A 19,135-nucleotide genomic window follows, 5' to 3' on the forward strand; every position below is an offset into this window, starting at 1 on the left:
CCCACCAGCCGGTCTCAGTATGCGGTTTCTAAGTGTTTCTTCCTCATACCTTGTTGACGTCACACGCCAGCTGGCTTCCTCGCAGTATGGAGCTCCGCCATTCTGTCCCGCATACTGAGACCGACTGGCGGGTTATTCCATCAGATACCGTTTGTCATCCATTACTTATATGTAAGTGTGGAATTGCATGTTGCTGTACTTAGTAAATACCTGCACTCAGAGGCACTTTCTCTTTGTTGTTTTTGTCTTTTTACCAGAGCTGGCTTTACTCTCTTGGAAAGCTTGCCCTCAGTGCTTATATATATCACCTCTTCGATGTGTCACAACATCATTCACAAAAAAGACAGCCTATTTCATGGACACTTCCATTAAATTTAAATCATGGACTAGTTTAATTTATTTTGTTAGTCTATTTTGTTAGTTTTATGTATTAATTTAAATCCAGTCGTGATTTCCTGAATTTCAATTTTCTTACATAATTTGTATATATCCTTTATTTTTTTAAGGTTCATGTACAACAAACAATTGTATGTTTCCCTCACAGGGGTGTTTAGCATTTTTCCTTAAATGCTATACAATAACATTGGTACTTCATCCAGCCTCCTGGCTCACTCTTACAGCGCTGCTGTTTTAGCCTCAGGTTTATGCCCTTGTTTGTTTTGTAAGACCACCTCACAGCACCACTGTGCTCACATGCAACCTACACCTCTCTAGCAGCTCCATGCTGCACTGGCCCACTCACTGGCCTCTGTGCAGGGACCTCCTGTTTCCCTGGTGGAGCCCTGGACTACCTACAGCCCCTTGATTATGAAGAACGTGTACACCTTCACACAGCCTGTTTTCCCTAGTAAGGCCCAGTTCACACTGAGTGACTGTCAATCCTACTTTGCCCTGCGACATTGGTTTGACATCTTGCAACTTTAAAACCTGAGCACAGAGTTGGGGACTTTGTCCCTCCCAACACTTTTTTAGCATATATATTATATATATATATATATATACATATACACACACACAGTATCTCACAATAAGTGAGTACACCCCTCACATTTTTGTAAATATTTTATTATATCTTTTAATGTGTTAACACTGAGCAAATGACACTTTGCTACAATGTAAAGTAGTGAGTGTACAGCTTGTATAACAGTGTAAATTTGCTGTCCCCTCAAAATAACTCAACACACAGCCAATAATGTCTAAACCGCTGCCAACAATAGTGAGCTCTTCCCTAAGTGAAAATGTCCAAATTGGGCCCAATAAGCAATTTTCCCTCCCTGGTGTTATGTGACTCATTCATGTTACAAGGTAACGGGTGTGAATGGGGAGCAGGTGTGTTAAAATTTGTGTTATCGCTTGCACTCTCTCCTACTGGTCACTGGAAGTTCAACATGGCCCTTCATGGCAAAGAACTCTCTAAGGATCTGAAAAAAAAGAATTGTTGCTCTACATGAGGATGACCTAGGCTATAAGAAGATTGCCGGTACTCTGAAACTGAGCTGCAGCACAGTAGCCAAGACCATACAGTGGTTTAACAGGACAGATTCTACTCAGAACAGGCCTCACCATGGTCCACCAAAGAAGTTGAGTACACGTGCTTAACATTATATCCAGAGGTTGTCTTTGGGAAATTGACGTATGAGTTCTGCCAGCATTGCTGCAGAGGTTGAAGGGGTGGGTGGTCAGTCTGTCAGTGCTTAGACCATATGCCGCACATGGCATCAAATTGATCTGCATGTCTGTCGTCCCAGAAGGAAGCCTCTTCTAAAGATGATGCACAAGAAAGCCTGCAAATAGTTTGCTGAAGACAAGCAGACTAAGTACATGAATTACTGGAACCATGTCCTGTGGTCTGATGAGACCAAGATAAACTTATTTGGTTCAGATGGTATCAAGCATGTGTGGCAGCAACCAGGTGAGGAATACAAAGACAAGTGTGTCAATACAGTCATGCATGGTGGTGGGAGTGTCATGGTCTGGGGCTGCATGAGTGCTGCCGGCACTGGGGAGCTATAGCTCATTGAGGGAACCATGAAAGCCAACATGTACTGTGACATACTGAATCAGAGCATGATCCCCTCCCTTTGGAGACTGGGCCGCAGGGCAGTATTCAAAAATTATAACGACCCCCAAACACACCTGTAAGAAGACCACTGCTTTGCTAAACATGCTGGGGGTAAAGGTGATGGACTGGCAAAGCCTTTCTCCAGACATAAACCCTATTGAGCATCTGTGGGGCAACCTCAAACAGAAGGTGGAGAAGTGCAAGGTCTCTAACATCCACCAGCTCTGTGATGTCATCATGGAGGAGTGGAAGAGGACTCCAGTGTCAATCTGTGAAGCTCTGGTGAACTCCATGCTCAAGAGGGTTATGAATGTGCTGTAAAAAAATGGTGGCCACACAAAATATTGATACTTTGATACTTTGGGCCCAATTTGGACATTTTCACTTACGGGTATACTAACTTTTGTTGCCATCGGTTTAGACATTAATGGCTGTGTGTTGAGTTATTTTGAGGGGACAGCAAATTTACACTGTTATACAAGCTGTACACTCACTGTAGCAAAATGTAATTTCTTCAGTGCTGTCACATGAAAATATACTGTATAATAAAATATTTACAAAAATGTGAGGGATGTACTCACTTTTGAGAGATATATATATATACCTGCCACTCTATCAATCACTTCCCCAACTATTTCCAATACATTTGTTTAGAAATAAATTCTGAAAATTTGGCTTTTTAAATAACTTTAAAATATATTATGACAAAACAAAAGCTTTATATACATATATCACTTTCTTCTCAAATCTAATTCCAATTCCAAACCAGCTTCTCTTTTCATTGGCAATCTCCTACAATCAAATACCTAGGGTTTTACATCCCAAAAGATCTCACCCAACTTGCTGACATATTTTACTACATTCTCCTACAAAACATTTTACATTTCTTCCGAATCCATAAATCTCCTTCCTATGCAGGATAAAAATACATGTATTGCCCAAAATACATTTCCAAGCTATACAGGTTTGCAAACTCCTGGATGCTTTCTTTAAAATCCTCAACCACTCAATTCATAATTTCATATGGCACCATAAAATGTCCAGAATTAATGCATAGAGGAGGATTCACTTAACATGACTGAAACTTTTACGTGGCGGTTCTTACCAAGATTGTTGCCTGGTGCCACAATTGACGGCAAAAACATTGGACTAATCTGAAATAGCATATTTTACCACAGAATTGAAACACTCTCCATTGACTGTGACCAAGTTCACAGTCCAAAACAGAAACCCTACCCATAGTGATTGTCTCCATTTTATCCTCTTAGGATCACTTTCTCGGGATAGGTTATCCTTCTTTTAAACCTGATACCTCTATAACACAACCTAGATTTCTCACCAGCTTTACACAGTTTACATTTTCTGATTTTGCATAATTTAAAGCGGGGGTTCACCCTATCGACGGGAAAAAAAAATATTTTTTTTATTTTACCTTAAAATCAGGCATTGTAGCGCGAGCTACAGTATGCCTGTCACGAATTTTTTACCGCCGTACTCACCTTGTAGTCGTCCATTGAAGATTCCGGGGAACGGGCGTGCCTATTGAGACGGAGGATGATTGACGGCCGGCTCTGGCGCGTCACGCTTCTCCGGAAATAGCCGAAATAGGCTCGGTCTTCACGACGCGTGCGCATAGCCTGTGCACAGGCGCCGTGAAGAGCCGAGACCTACTCCGGCTGTCTTCGGGGAGAGTGACGTGCCAGGGCCGGCCGTCAATCATCCTCCCTCTCCATAGGCACGCCCATTCCCCGCGGGAGCCGGAATCTACGATGGACGACTACAAGGTGAGTACGGGGTTAAAAAAATCGGGACAGGCATACTGTAGCTCGCGCTACAATGCCTGTCTCGATGGTAAAATGTGTCGGGGGGGGGTGAACTACCGCTTTAAGAATAACACAGATCAGACGGTAAGCCGCTACCTTTGCTAGGTTTGCTCCTTCTTGCCCACAAAGTCCCTGGTATAGGCCCACTTATACTAGAAAATGGAAAACAGAGCTACAAATTATACTTGTACCCCTAGAATGGGATGAAGCTTCAAATTTTCACATGCACTCTCGTTTTTTAGCAAATTGCAAAAGGCAATTTTAAGATTATGGCTAGGTGGTACTGATGTCTTGCTGATAGTCATATTTTTCAACCAAAGACTCTTGATACTTGCTAGATATAGTAACAATTGATTGTGGACTTCAACCTAATAATGGATGCACATTCAACCACTCCAATATATACTTTTAAAGTAGAATTGGGTGAAAATCTATATCTCTTTAGTTAAAAAAAAACACATCTCTAATGGAGTAGGTGATAACCACTCTTCAGTGCTGGTTAAAAAGATTCTACAGAGGGAGAGAGCAAGCAAGAGAAAGTCCAATCTGACAAAATGAATCCAAAAAAGCCATCTCATCACATTTGGCTAAACATACACCAGAAAGTGGATGAGCTGACTGGCGTTTATATATAGTTTTCATTTAATAAATTTTGGCTCCCTATAAAAGTCTGTCTTGTAAATTACCTCCTCTGGGGATTCTTTTGTCCATCCATTGGAGAGTGCCTATCATCTGCTCTTCATAGGGTCACTTTTTCGTTTCCGGATAGAAAAGAATCATCAGGGCTTTTTGCTTATTCTATTACTTGTGTTTGTAAAGCAAGGAGATATGGATTGTCAGCCACCCAATCAAGAGTTTATGACCTTTGCTTTAAGTGAGTAGATGAGTGCTTGTCATCCCTTTTGGTCTTCATATGAATAAAAAAGAGCAAATGCAGTGTAAAAATAATGTATTGTAATTTTTAAAAACGTGCTTGAACTCACAAAAACTGTTTAAAAGCTAAATTTTTCAAAGACTTGTAATACTCAGCAATTGCCAGCAAGAGCAAAGAGAGGGACAGGGCGTGCTTAAGACTTGAAGTCCTTTTGTCATATGTTAGGTACTATATGTTAGCATTCATAGAACAAAGATTAAGGGACATTTGGATGTTTTGTTAATTTCCAGCCTACTATTATGACATTGGTGCACCAAATGACAGATGGCAATCTCACAATACATGGTTACAAAGCTAGGTTGTTTATTTATCTTGGACTTATGTATGAATATGTGTCACTCTGACTACTGTAGGGCCTTTTATCCACCCTCAGGTAAATCAAAGGAGATTACTGTGTAACTGTGTAATTTAAGATAACTCTAAAGGAGTTTTTTTTTTCCTGGAAAGCCTTAGAAGAAATACAATTTCTGTGACTTGAGGGGATCATGCCAGTATTCTATAACTCATGTTAATCTTATTCTGGTCATTAGGAACCGCACAGAAGAAGGAGGAAACTACATCAAGAGATGCTGTAAGGGTTTCTGCATAGATATCCTGAAGAAAATAGCAAAGACTGTCAAATTCACCTATGATCTGTATCTGGTGACCAATGGAAAGCATGGCAAAAAGATTAATGGCACATGGAATGGCATGATTGGAGAGGTAAAATTCTAATCCATGTGAAGTATATTTATAAAATGTCACCTTTTATTTGTACATTTTTTCTGGATGCAGTGTACAATACCCACAATACTGATGGTGCTTTATATATACATATAATAAAAAAAAAAAAATGCTTTGCAACAAGTGAACATGTTTGCAGCTTAACCACTTCAGCTCCTAAAGATTTGGCTGCTCAATGACCAGGCCATTTTTTGCGATATGGCACTGCATCGCTTTAACTGACAGTTGCACGGTCGTGCAACGCTGTACCCAAAAAAAATTGACGTCCATTTTTCACATTTTTTTTATTAGTAATGGTGGTGATTTGTATCATGACTGCAACATTTTGGCGGACAGATCGGACATTTTTGACACATTTTTGAGACCATTGACAATTATACAGCGAACAGTGCTATAAAAATGCACTGATTACTGTGTAAATGTCACTGGTAAGGAAGGGGTTAACACTAGGGGGCGATCAAGGGGTTAACTATGTTCCCTACAGTGTGTAACTGTGGGGGGTGGGACTGACTAGAGCAGATGACAAATCGCTGTTCCTAGCTAGTAGAAACCTGTTCTGGGCCTCGTACCCACTAGGGATGAGCTTTATGTTCAAGTCGAACATGAGTTCGACTCGAACATTGGCTGTTCGCGGTACAGCAAACAATTTGTTTGTTTTTTAATGGCAAATTCGAAAAGCCACGAAACACCCTTTAAAAGTCTATTGGGGAAATCTAAAGTGCTAATTTTAAAGGTTAATATTTAAGTTATTGTCATAAAAAGTGTTTGGGGACCTGGGTCCTGCCCCAGGGAACATGTATCAATGCAAAAAAAGTTTTAAAAACTGCAGTTTTTTCGGAAGCAGTGATTTTAATAATGCTTAAAGTGAAACAATAAAAGTGAAATGTTCCTTTAAATTTCGTACCTGGGGGGTGTCTATAGTATGCCTGTAAAATAGTGCATGTTTCCTGTGTTTATAAAAGTCTCTGCACAAAATGACATTTCTAAAGGAAAAAAAGTCATTTAAAACTACTCGCGGCTATAATGAATTTTCGGTTCCCGGGAATACAGATCAAAGTCATTAAAAGTCATTGAAAAAAAAATGCGTGGGGGTCCCCCTAAATTTCATTACCAGGTCCTTCAGGTCTGGTATGGATTTTAAGGGGAACCCCATGCCATAATAAAAAAAAATGGTGTGGGGTTCCCCCCAAAAATCTATACCAGACCCTTATCCGAGCATGCAACCTGGCAGGCCGCAGGAAAAGAGGGGGGACAAGAGAGCGCCCCCGAACCGTACCAGGCCACATGCCCTCAACATGGGGAGGAGGGCCTCATCCCCACAACTCTTGCCCGGTGGTTGTTGGGGGTCTGAAGGTGGGGGGCTTATCGGAATCTGGAAGCCCCCTTTAACAAAGGGGAACTCCAGATCCCGGCCCCCCTATGTGAATTGGTAAGGGATACATTGTACCCCTACCATTTCACAAAAAAAGTGTGAAATTTTAAAAACGATAGGAGACGGCTTGGGACAAGTCCATTATTAACCGTTCCCGACCGGGGCATGGCGATGTACGTCGACAAAATGGCATGGCTGTGCAAATGGGTGTACAGGTACGTCCCCTTTAAAATGTAAGCTCGTGACCCTGCCGTGACCTTGCCTGCGGGACCCGCGGACCCGATCGCCGCCGGTGTCCCACGATCGGGTCACAGAGCTGAAGAATGGCGAGATGTTAGTGTTCCCTGTCATCGGGAACAACGATCAGTGATGTGTCACGGCAAGCCACTCCCCCTAACAGTTACAAGCACCCCCTAGGACAGACTTAACCCCTTCAGCGCCCCCTACAGGTTAACCCCTTCACTGCCAGTGTCATTTTTACAGTAATCAGTGCATTTTTATATCACTGGTCGCTGTAAAAATGAAAATGGTCCCGAAATGGTGTCAAAAGTGTCCGATGTGTCCGCCATAATATCGCAGTCATGATAAAAATCGCTGATCGCCGCCATTACTAGTAAAAAAAAAATGATTAAGAAAAATGTCATAAAACCAACCCCTTTTTTTGTAGACGCTATAACTTTTGCGCAAACCAATCAATAAGCGCTTATTGCAATTTTTTCTACCAAAAATATGTAGAAGAATATGTATCGGCCTAAACGGAGGAATTTTTTTTATTTTATATATTTTTGGGGGATATATATTATAGCAAAAAGTAAAAAATATTGAATTCCTTTCAAAATTGTCACTCTATTTTTGTTTATAGCGCAAAAAATAAAAACCACAGAGGTGATCAAATACCACCAAAAGAAAGCTCTATTTGTGGGGAAAAAAAAGGATGTAAATTTTGTTTGGGCATGTAGCAAGACCATGCAATTGTCAGTTAAAGCGACGCAGTGCTAAATCGCAAAAAGTGCTCTGGTCTTTGGCCAGCCAAATGGTCCAGGGCTTAAGTGGTTAAAAATTAAAAAAAATTAAAAATGATTCCAGCTATGTAATCCAGTCTCGATGTCCAGCGTTGTAATCCATTCTCGATGTCCAGAGATGATCCATTCTCCAGCGATGCTCTCCAGCGAGGGACAAAGAATGATCCTGCCTCAACCAGAGGCACCCGGCCAAATGACGCACAAGCAGTTTGACAGCTCTTTTATAACTGAGGATGTGGACGGGTGACCCAGCCCCTCTGCTGCAACGGGGTTTCCCGTAACACTTTTTTTGTGAAATGGTAGGGGTACAATGTAACCCTTACCAATTTGCATAGGGGGGCTGGGATCTGGAGTTCTCCTTTGTTAAAGGGGGCTTCCAGATTCCGATAAGCCCCCGCCTGCAGACCCCCACAACCACATGCCATATTGAGGGCATGTGGCCTGGTACGGTTCAGGAGGGGGGCGCTCTCACGTCCCCCCTCTTTTCCTGTGGCCTGCCAGGTTGTGTGCTCGGATAAGGGTCTGGTATGGATTTTTGGGGGGAACCCCACGCCATTTTTTCTAATTATGGTGCGGGGCTCCCCTTAAAATCCATACCAGACCTGAAGGTAATTTTTTTTTCAATGACTTTGATCTGTATTGCCAGGACCCGACAATTTATTATAGCTGCGAGTAGTTTTAAATGACTTTTTTTCCTTTAGAAATGTCATTTTGTACAGAGACTGTTATAAACATGGGAAACATGCGCTACTTTACAGGCATACTATAGACACACCCCAGGTACGAAATTTAAAGGAATATTTTACTTTTATTGTTTCATTTTAAGCATTATTAACCACTTGAGACCCGGACCAATATGCAGGTAAAGAACCAGGCCCCTTTTTGCGATTCGGCACTGCGTCGCTTTAACTGACAATTGCGTGGTCGTGCGACGTGGCTCCAAATAAAATTGGCGTCCTTTTTTTCCCACAAATAGAGCTTTCTTTTGGTGGTATTTGATCACCTCTGTGGTTTTTATTTTTTGCACTATAAACAAAAATAGAGTGACATTTTTGAAAAAAAATCAATATTTTTTACTTTTTGCTATAATAAATATCCCCAAAAAAGTTAGATTTTTTTTTCTCCGTTTAGGCCAGGGATCTTCAAACTACGGCCCTCCAGTTGTTCAGTAACTATAATTCCCATCATGCTCAGTCATGTCTGTGAATGTCAGAGTCTTGCAATGCCTCATGGGATGTGTAGTTCAGCAACAGCTGGAGGGCCGTAGTTTGAAGATCCCTGGTTTAGGCCAATATGTATTCTTCTACCTATTTTTGATTAAATAAATCGCAATAAGCGTTTAACGATTGGTTTGCGCAACATTTATAATGTTTACAAAATAGGGGATAGTTTTATGGCATTTTTTATTAATAATTTCCATGGCGGTGATCTGCGATTTTTTTCGTGATTGCGACATTATGGCAGACACATCGGACAATTTTGACACATTTTTGGGACCATTGTCATTTTCACAGCAAAAAGTGCTATAAAAATGCATTGATTATTGTGAAAATGACAATTGTAGTTTAGGAGTTAACCACTAGGGGGCGCTATAGGGGTTAAGTTTGACCTCATGTGTGTTTCTAACTGTAAGGGGCGGGGCTGGACTTGTGACGTCACTGATAGTCTTTCCCTATTTTAGGGAACAGACGATCAGTGACACTGCCACTGTGAAGAACGGGGAAGCAGCGCTGTATCCTGGCCTAGGCCAACAAGGCCTAGGGCAGCACTTTGCAGTGGGGCAGCACGGAAAGAGTCCCCGCCGGCTTGCGCTACACTGTTAGTGTAGCGGCAGTCTTATGGGGCGAACTGAGCTGAGAGGCAAATTAGTCTAGCGCCCCCATAAAGCGGCCGCACTGCTTCTGGTGGTATGCAGGCGGCCGGCATTCTGCAACTGTGGGGGGGGGGTTCTGCTGCACCATTGGCATGGTTTATTTTTTACCACCCCCGACCCATTGCAGAAATTTCCCTTCACTTCCTACCCCATAGCCAAACAGGAAGTGAGAGGAAATCTATGCAAATTAAGGGAATTCATTGCCCCCCAACCGGCCCTCAGAACTAGTGTCCCCACTCATTTTTTTAGGGCGGTCTTAAACAGAAAGGGGCGTGACATTGCCAGGAAGGGGTGTGTCATATTTAAATTAGGGGGTGCGCGAGTTTAGTCAGGCCTAGGGCAGCACAAAACCTAAATACACCTCTGCGGGGAAGGTGTGTTTACACACACCTCTCCCTGTTCTTCAGCTCCTGTGACCGATACCGATAGCGGGACTCCGGCAGTGATCGGGTCCGTGGGTTCCGCGGTCAGGGAGCTTCGGACCGGGTTGCGGGCACACGCCCGCGACCCACGGCTGGGCACTTAAAGAGGACGTACAGGTACGTGATTGTGCCCAGCCGTGCCATTCGTGCCGACCTTGCACGGTATATTTTTGTTTTATTTTCAATTCAGTAAATAAGAGTCAGAACCTTAATGCATTTTTTTTATTGCCGAATGTGTCCTCATTTGGGATATTTTCTCTAACTTACTGGTGACAGGAAGACACAAATAGCAAAAGTAACTTGACTTATTCCCCCCCCCCCTCCCACTGTAATAAATAAATATGGTTTTGTTGCTTTCTCTGTCCCCATTCATGAGATATGCCATAACTTCTTGTCTACCCTTTCAATGGGACAGGAAGTTGAAGTAAGTCTCTCCAGTGCAGTGGGGATTTAGTTAGCATTTAAACCCTACATTTTTAACCCTTACCTCCTTTGTTCAAAACAAAACATGTTTGGGATGGGGTTGGGCACTAATGTAGGTAAGGTAAACAGATATCGCCCTAAATAAAAATATGTAGGCATATTTATGATGCATGGCTAATGAAAAAATGATCTATCTATGTATGTATGTATGTATGTATGTATGTATATATATATATATATATATATATATATATATATATATATATATATATATATATATATATATATATATATATTTGTACAATCACATTTCCCACTACAACATGATAGAGTTATTTTCTACATATCATTTATCTCTAAAGTTCTCCTACAAAACACAAAACAAGACACAATCCTTTTTCACAGTGTTAAATGATGTTAACACTAGCCTAATACTGCTAGTACAAATTATCTCAATACTGGGTAGGTGTAATGACCTAAGTGAGCTTTTTCAAATTTTTGCCAACATTTTTCCTGATAATGCTCTGTTTGTGTATTTAAAAATGTTGTCATGCAAATGGTTATGCATGTCAGGTTGCACATCTTTCTGTGAATTGATTAGTGGCTTTCTGAAACACAGAAGTTTGTTAAAGAATTTAGGATCCATTTGGGATTATGGTGAGAACTGCAAATAAAAGAATGTAAGAAGACAGTATACCTTTATATGAAAATATATAGTATGTATAGGGATTGCACTGACCAAAGCAATTATGCTTACCTGATTAAATATGTTACCTTATGAAAAGCTATTCTTATTTAGTTTTTTTTTCACTGACCTGGTCACATGACTGCTCTCCTCTGATGTTACACAGATGGTCATGTGACCGCTCTCCTCCTCCAATCAAAGTTACATTCAGAGGAGGAGGAGAGCAGCCAGAAAAATGGAGCTATAGAGATATTTACAAGCTTCGTTTTACAATGACACTGACACAGGAGGAGTGGTGTAGAAGGGGCTGGCAAGTGACTTTTTTTCCCCAATTTTAGACTATGCAGGGAGCGCTGTTCCAGGGCCATCGGGGGCGGACCGTCCGATCTCCGCCCCCTATTGGTAAAACATGATATCAGCGTATAACACGCAGGGACTGTTTACCCTCTGTTTTCAGAGGAAAAAAGTGTGTGTTATACGCCGATAAATACGGTATATGAAAATCTGAGCATGGAATACATCCTGTTAAGTAAAAAAAAAATCTTAGAACATGTCAATAGGCAACAGATATAGCAGTCAACACGTCATGAATAATCTGCATCCCTTTTGGTCAATTTAAACATCTTGGAGATAATTATGTCACCAATAAACGTTGTTGTGGTTTAGGCTGGCATACCCTGTGGAAGAATTTTAACCAACAATTCCTAGTAGCGGTGGGGGGGTCCAATACTCGATCCATCTCCCACCTAGATGTTCTTATAATATGAAAGGTCTGACACTAACATTGCTGAAAAAAAACACCTAGTGTAATACATGTCAAAATCACTTTAGAGCAGTGCTGCAACTGCCTCTATCACTTGTGGTTGTAAACCCACGAAAAAAAAACCTGCAAGACAAATGGGTAATGTAACGGCTACCCATGTAGTGAGAGGGTATCAGCCGTTGGAGAAGTCCTTTTCCCTGGCAAGTGGCGCTATGCAGGTACCGCCGGTATATCCCATCGAACGCCCTTCCAAGAAACGAGACGGAGCTACGTTGTGAAGAGTCAAGCAGGACTGACTTTTTAATGGTTCACTCTGAGATTTTATACAGTATTCAAGGCACATGAACAATCAAACTGTCCCCACCCACACATCACACCATGGGGAAGCTTCAATCACCTTCTTTGAGCTAATTATAAACATTTCTTCATTACCAGAACTCAAACACAATGATCTCCTTGAATCAATCAGTCTCTAGACGTTCCGGCACCGAGGTCTACTTAACATGACCTGGCCAGGCACATTCCTTTCTCAATAGAATTCAATTAACCTTTAGAACAATATACACTCACAGATCATCACGTTAGCATACACCTGGCAGGAGGCTGTTACTACACAAAGGAGAGTCCATTAGCTATGTAAAGGGAATATTAGCATTCAGCAGTGAAAAAGTCCCTTGTATAATTAACCCTTTGAGCTCAGAATACAATGTGGTAAATCCAATTGTAACGAGCCATGCAGTTCTTTGTAGACCTCACTGTAGGAGTATTATAGGATGTCCCGGCAGAATAGTTCATACGTCCGTTACACTACTCCCCTTTTGTGGAACACTCCGGCAGACCCGGATTGATCCTTTTCGGGTCAACTTGGGGATGTCCGGTCTGCTGTTAAGGTAAAAGTTCCATTTGCCTGGACAGTCCGTCGGCCTTCCCATTGGCTTACCAGGTCGGTAGCTGATGGTGAAGGTGAATAATGGAATTCAATTCTGGAACAGTCACTTGCTTTGCTCTCTCAATGGCTCCCAACACCTGTTGCTGATGCTCTTGGGACAGATACGGCACCACCTGGATGCATATCCCATTTAATCTTTTGACAATTTCCGCCTGTTTGTGCATTTCAATGTTCAAGCCACGGGACATCTCATAATACATGACATAGTGTCGTTGCATCTCTGATTTCTCACTGGCCAACTTGTCACATTCCCATTTTAGACTGTGATATTGTGCCGGATCTACAGTACATGTCAGGTAAGGTAGTCTTACCCGGGTCTCAGCAGCAAGCGAGTTGATTCCAGCAATGCGGGTGGTCACGGGACAAGCAGCAGCAGGTGTAGGTAAATAAGCCGAAGTCAGAGGGCCAATGTCGTTGCCCAGCACCACCTCGGCAGGTAGGTTGTCCATGATACCAACTGTGGTCTTTCCTGACCCGGCTCCCCAGTCTAAGTGCACCCGGGCGGTGGGTACGCGAAATACAGCACCCCCTGCGACCCGGACGGCAACTGTGCGAGTGGACACGTTCTCTGGCTTTACCAGATGTTTTTGAATCAGAGTGATAGTAGTCCCGGAATCTCTTAGGCCTTGTGCTACTTGTCCATTCACCCGTACCTCCTGACGGTGATGCTGACGGTTATCCAGAGAGGCAGCTTGTATTGGGTCTGCCTCATACCATATTCCCAGACTTTCCTCAGGGCCCCCCTCGGTCTCCAGGCAGTGGGCCGCAGAGGGACGTGATGGAGTGACCTCTGTGTTGGGTGTTGTGCATCTCCAGTTGTTATCTGTAGCTCTCAAAGGGCAATAACGAGCAATATGTCCCGTGTCGCTGCAGTGGGGGCACGTCACCCTAGGCGAATCCCGGGGGTAGTTGCTAGGCCCCTGAGGACGTGGTGGGACTGGAGCCCGAAACTCTGGGCGTGGGGTGACGGTTGGAGTACGCGGTTCTACCTTCTGAGCCAGCCGCGTAGTACCCTGGCTTACTTTCCTTGTCTCCGCGTACTCATCCGCTAGCCCAGCTGCCTCGTTTAAGTTAGCGGGATGGCGATCTCGTACCCAGTATTGTATGTCTGCGGCCAGGTCTTGGAAGAAATGTTCCATTAGGAACAGCTGCAATACTTCCTCCCCGGTGTTGGCCTTGCACCCTTGGACCCAAAGGGATGCCACCCTTTGTAACTGGTTGGCCCATTCCATGTGGGAGTCCACAGCCTTCTTCTTGGACTCCCGGAAGCGCCGGCGGTAGGCTTCTGGCGTTACGGCATATCGGGTTAGCAGCGCCTTTTTAACTTGCTGATATTGTAAAATATCCTCTGGAGCGAGAGCCCGAAAGGCTTCATTGGCTTTGCCCGACAATTTCCCCGACAAAATAGTGACCCATTGGTCTGGTGGTACCTGGTGTAGTGAGCACTGCCTCTCAAAATCCGCCAAATATCCATCGATTTCCTCCTCACTTTCTACAAAAGCTTTAAATGCAGTGAACGGTATTGTCTTTCCTGTAGCCGCGGGTGGGGGGGTAGGAACTGCATGTGTCATTACACATGCAGTTCCTACCCCCCCACCCGCGGCTACATTGGCTGTCTCGCTCTTACCAGTTCCAGTTCTTGTCCCCTCTTAGTTTGTATCTCTTCCCTTGCTTCCCGGAACAGCTGGTTGATTAGTTCCACGGACGTTTCTGGATACAAGGATAATCTCCGCTGTACAATCCCAGTAATTACATCTTCCTCGCTGACAGGTGCAAGGGGCTCAGTTCCTTCCATGGATCCATCCATTTCGTCCAGCTCCAGCAGGTCAGCTATCAGCTCCCTCCGTGGTCTGTTGCTGGCGCTCCTACCACGACTCTCTAATAAATCTTTTAGTGTGGATCTTTTCAGCCTGGCGTACTGCGACTCCATTCAGCACTTGCTCTTTGGATAAAAGGACCATCCCACCGCTGCCACCAATGTAACGGCTACCCATGTAGTGAGAGGGTATCAGCCGTTGGAGAAGTCCTTTTCCCTGGCAAGTGGCGCTATGCAGGTACCGCCGGTATATCCCATCAAACGCCCTTCCAAGAAACGAGACGGAGCTACGTTGTGAAGAGTCAAGCAGGACTGACTTTTTAATGGTTCACTCTGAGATTTTATACAGTATTCAAGGCACATGAACAATCAAACTGTCCCCACCCACACATCACACCATGGGGAAGCTTCAATCACCTTCTTTGAGCTAATTATAAACATTTCTTCATTACCAGAACTCAAACACAATGATCTCCTTGAATCAATCAGTCTCTAGACGTTCCGGCACCGAGGTCTACTTAACATGACCTGGCCGGGCACATTCCTTTGTCAATAGAATTCAATTAACCTTTAGAACAATATACACTCACAGATCATCACGTTAGCATACACCTGGCAGGAGGCTGTTACTACACAAAGGAGAGTCCATTAGCTATGTAAAGGGAATATTAGCATTCAGCAGTGAAAAAGTCCGTTGTATAATTAACCCTTTGAGCTCAGAATACAATGTGGTAAATCCAATTGTAACGAGCCATGCAGTTCTTTGTAGACCTCACTGTAGGAGTATTATAGGATGTCCCGGCAGGATAGTTCATACGTCCGTTACAGGTAATAAGCTAGTACAAGCTTATTATATATAGGGATGAGCCAAACACCCCCGGTTCGGTTTGCAGCAGAACATGCAGACAGGCTAAAAAAAAAATCGAAAGTGCTAATTTAAAAGGTTAATATGCAAGTTATTGTCATCAAAAGTGTTTGGGGACCTGGGTTCCTGCCCCAGGGGACATGTATCAATGCAAAAAAAGTTTTAAAAACTGCAGTTTTTTCGGGAGCAGTGATTTTAACAATGCTTAAAGTGAAACAATAAAAGTGAAATATTCCTTTAAATTTCGTACCTGGGGGTGTCTATAGTATGCCTGTAAAGTAGCGCATGTTTCCCGTGTTTATAACAGTCCCTGCACAAAATGAAATTTCAAAAGGAATAAAAAGTAATTTAAAACTACTCGCAGCTATAATGTATTGTTGGGTCCCGGCAATACAGATAAAAGTAGTTGAAAAAAAATTGCATTGTTTCCCCCCCAGTCCATTACCAGGCCCTTTGGGTCTGGTATGAATATTAAGGGGAACCCTGAACCAAAATAAAAAAAAAATGCGTGGGGGTCCACCCGAATTCCATTACCAGGCCCTTTAGGTCTGGTATGGATATTAAAGGGGAACCCTGTGCCAAATTTAAAAACAAAATGGCTTCGGGCCCCCATCAAAACTCATACCAGACCCTTCAGGTCTGGTATGGATTTTAAGGAGAACCCCGCACCATAATTAAAAAAAAATGGCGTGGGGTTCCCCCCCAAAAATCCATACCAGACCCTTATCCGAGCATGCAACCTGGCAGGCCGCAGGAAAAAAGGGAGGACGAGAGAGCGCCCCCTTCCTGAACCATACCAGGCCACATGCCCTCAACATGGGGAGGATGTCCTCATCCCCACAACAAGAATACGTATTGGCATAAACTGAGGAAAAATATATATTTTTTTATATATATTTTTGGGGGATATTTATTACAGCAAAAAGTTAAAAATATTCATTTTTTTTCAAAATTGTCGCTCTATTTTTGTTTATAGCGCAAAAAATAAAAACCGCAGAGGTGATCAAATACCACCAAAAGAAAGCTCTATTTGTGGTAAAAAAAGGACACCAATTTTGTTTGGGAACTACGTCGCACGACCGCGCAATTGTCAGTAAAAGCGACAGTGCCAAATCGCAAAAATTGGCCTGGTCTTTGACCAGCAATATGGTCCGGGGCTGAAGTGGTTAAAGGACTTGTCCCAAGCTGCGTGCCAATACCAAAATGTTTTTATTTGTCTGAAAACAAATACACTTTATAATTTTGCAGTCTCCCCTTTTAAATAAAATGATATTTTTAATCTGGTATTTGTTACTTTTACAAAGGCAATAACTGTTTCTAATACAAAGCATGGTGAAATTATTAGGAAATTAAATACATTTTTTGTGGGGTTTTTTAAAGGCTCATTACAAAAAATTAGCTAACACAATGGATGACAACTAAGAAAGTGTTAAAGGGGTTGTAAACCTATGCAATCTAAACCCCTAACCCTAACTCCTAACCCCTAATCCCCAGTCCTAACCCCCACTCTAAACCCTAGTCATAATCCTAACTCTAGCCCTAACCCTAACCCCCAACACTAACCCTAAACCCTAACCCTCTAACAATAACCCCAACTGCTAACCCTAAGCCCTAACCCCAAACCCTAACCCTAACCATAGCCCTAACCCTAGCCATAGCCCTAACCACTAACCCCCAACCCTAATCCACAACCCTAATCCTAAACCCTAGCCATAACCCTAACCCTAACTCTTTACTCCTAACCCTAGCCCTAATCCCCCAACCCTAACCCTAAACCATAACCCTAACTCTAGCCCTAACCCTAAGTTTTGTGAGAGACGATTTGCGCTTTTCAGTCTTCGTGCTTTAAAGATTATTTTCTGGTGTTCAGTTTGTGCTTGTGGGTTCGTATCTGTCTTTCAGTTCTTGTAGTCAGTTCGTATCTGTTTTTTCAGTGCGTTCTTACCACTCGTTACTGTTTTTCAGGTCGTTCTTCATAGGCCTTGCTGTTCTTCAGTGCTTTCTTTTAGTTCGTTCTGACCAGCCATCTGTTTGCGAGTCATGTTGCGGGTACGATCTTATCGCCGAGATCGTCCTGTGCTTGGTGTTGGGATTGTTGCTTTATCCCGACTCCATTCCATGAACAGGGTGAGGAGGAGTTCATGGACCAAGAATTGGTTTCTCCAGCGGGACCAATTCTGTCACATGCCTTGTTGTGGGAGATCCAGGAAAATAACCCTGATGACTTTTGAAATTTTCTACGGATGACGAACCCTGTTTTTCATCTGTTGGCTTTGGTGTCCCCCTATATCACCAGGCAGGACACCGTTATGCGGAAAGCCATCTCTGCTGAGTAGAGGCTAGTTGCCATGTTGCGCTACCTCTCGACAGGGAGAAGCCTGCAGGACCTCAAGTTCTCGACAGGCATCTCCCCCCAGGCTCTGGGGATCATAATTCCAGAGACCTGTTCTTCCATAATACAAGTCCTGCAGGAGGACTATATTAAAGGTAAGTTTTCTCCTTTAACCTCACATTGTATGTATTTAATGCTTGCTAATGTACAGTATTTTTTTCATCAGTCCCTAATTACCATGTGTGTAATATGCTGTGAATGTCCCCATGCATGCTGTAAGCTTACAATGCTCCTTTTTTGGCCTACATGCATGTTTCCCATAACTAACCTCTCCAGCATGCTCTCCTGGGCCCAAACACACCTAGTCTAGTCACTTCCCAATGTATTTTGTCTGCTCCATTGTAGTGCTTGACCCCCCATCCCCCCCAAAATTTGTGCATTTATTTAATTTTTCAAATTCAGACAGAGTGCCTTGAATTCTAAGGTCGCCAATCCTCATCTCGAACCCCCCCCCCAAAAAAATAATTTAAATGGGCCATCAGAGGGGGTGAGGAATCTGATTAGTGATCATTTTTTTGTCTTAAAATACTCCTTCAAATTAATGTTATACAAGAATGTTTGGGCAAGAATGTTTTGGGATAATCTGCTCGCAATGTTTATCAAAGTATTAATTTTTTATCTTGTTTAACTCCACAGTTCCCTTCTACGCCACAGGAATGGCAGAATGTGTCATCAGAGTTTGCCCAGCGTTGGAACTTTCCCAACTGTGGAGTGACAATCGATGGCAAGCATGTCTGCATCGTGCCACCACCCCATTCGGAATCCTATTTTTATAACTACAAAGGGTTCCACAGTATAGTGCTGATGGCGGTGGTGTCGGCCAATTATGAGTGTCTTTTCGTGGATGCGGGGAAAAATGGGCAGATGTCTGATGGCGGAGTTTTTGAATAGACAGAGTTTGCCCAACAGCTACTATGTGATGACCTGGCATTGCCACCTGCGGCAGAGAATGTTGAGGGACTACCTTTTGTTTTCGTTGCAGATGAGGCGTTTGCACTTGGTCCACATCTT

General features: G+C 43.0%; 1 protein-coding gene across 1 annotated transcript in view; it reads left to right on the plus strand.

Annotated features, from left to right (window-relative positions):
* The window catches only part of GRIN2B (glutamate ionotropic receptor NMDA type subunit 2B), a 1,689,627-nt gene that overhangs the window by 1,403,438 nt on the left and 267,054 nt on the right, over positions 1-19,135 (plus strand). The window contains exon 7 of the mRNA XM_040359615.1: positions 5,350-5,521. Coding sequence (XP_040215549.1) covers positions 5,350-5,521 — 172 coding nt within the window. The remainder of the gene's footprint in view (positions 1-5,349; positions 5,522-19,135) is intronic.

This window comes from Rana temporaria, chromosome 7 (assembly GCF_905171775.1).
Source record: "Rana temporaria chromosome 7, aRanTem1.1, whole genome shotgun sequence".
In the NCBI taxonomy this organism is placed as follows: Eukaryota; Metazoa; Chordata; class Amphibia; order Anura; family Ranidae; genus Rana; species Rana temporaria.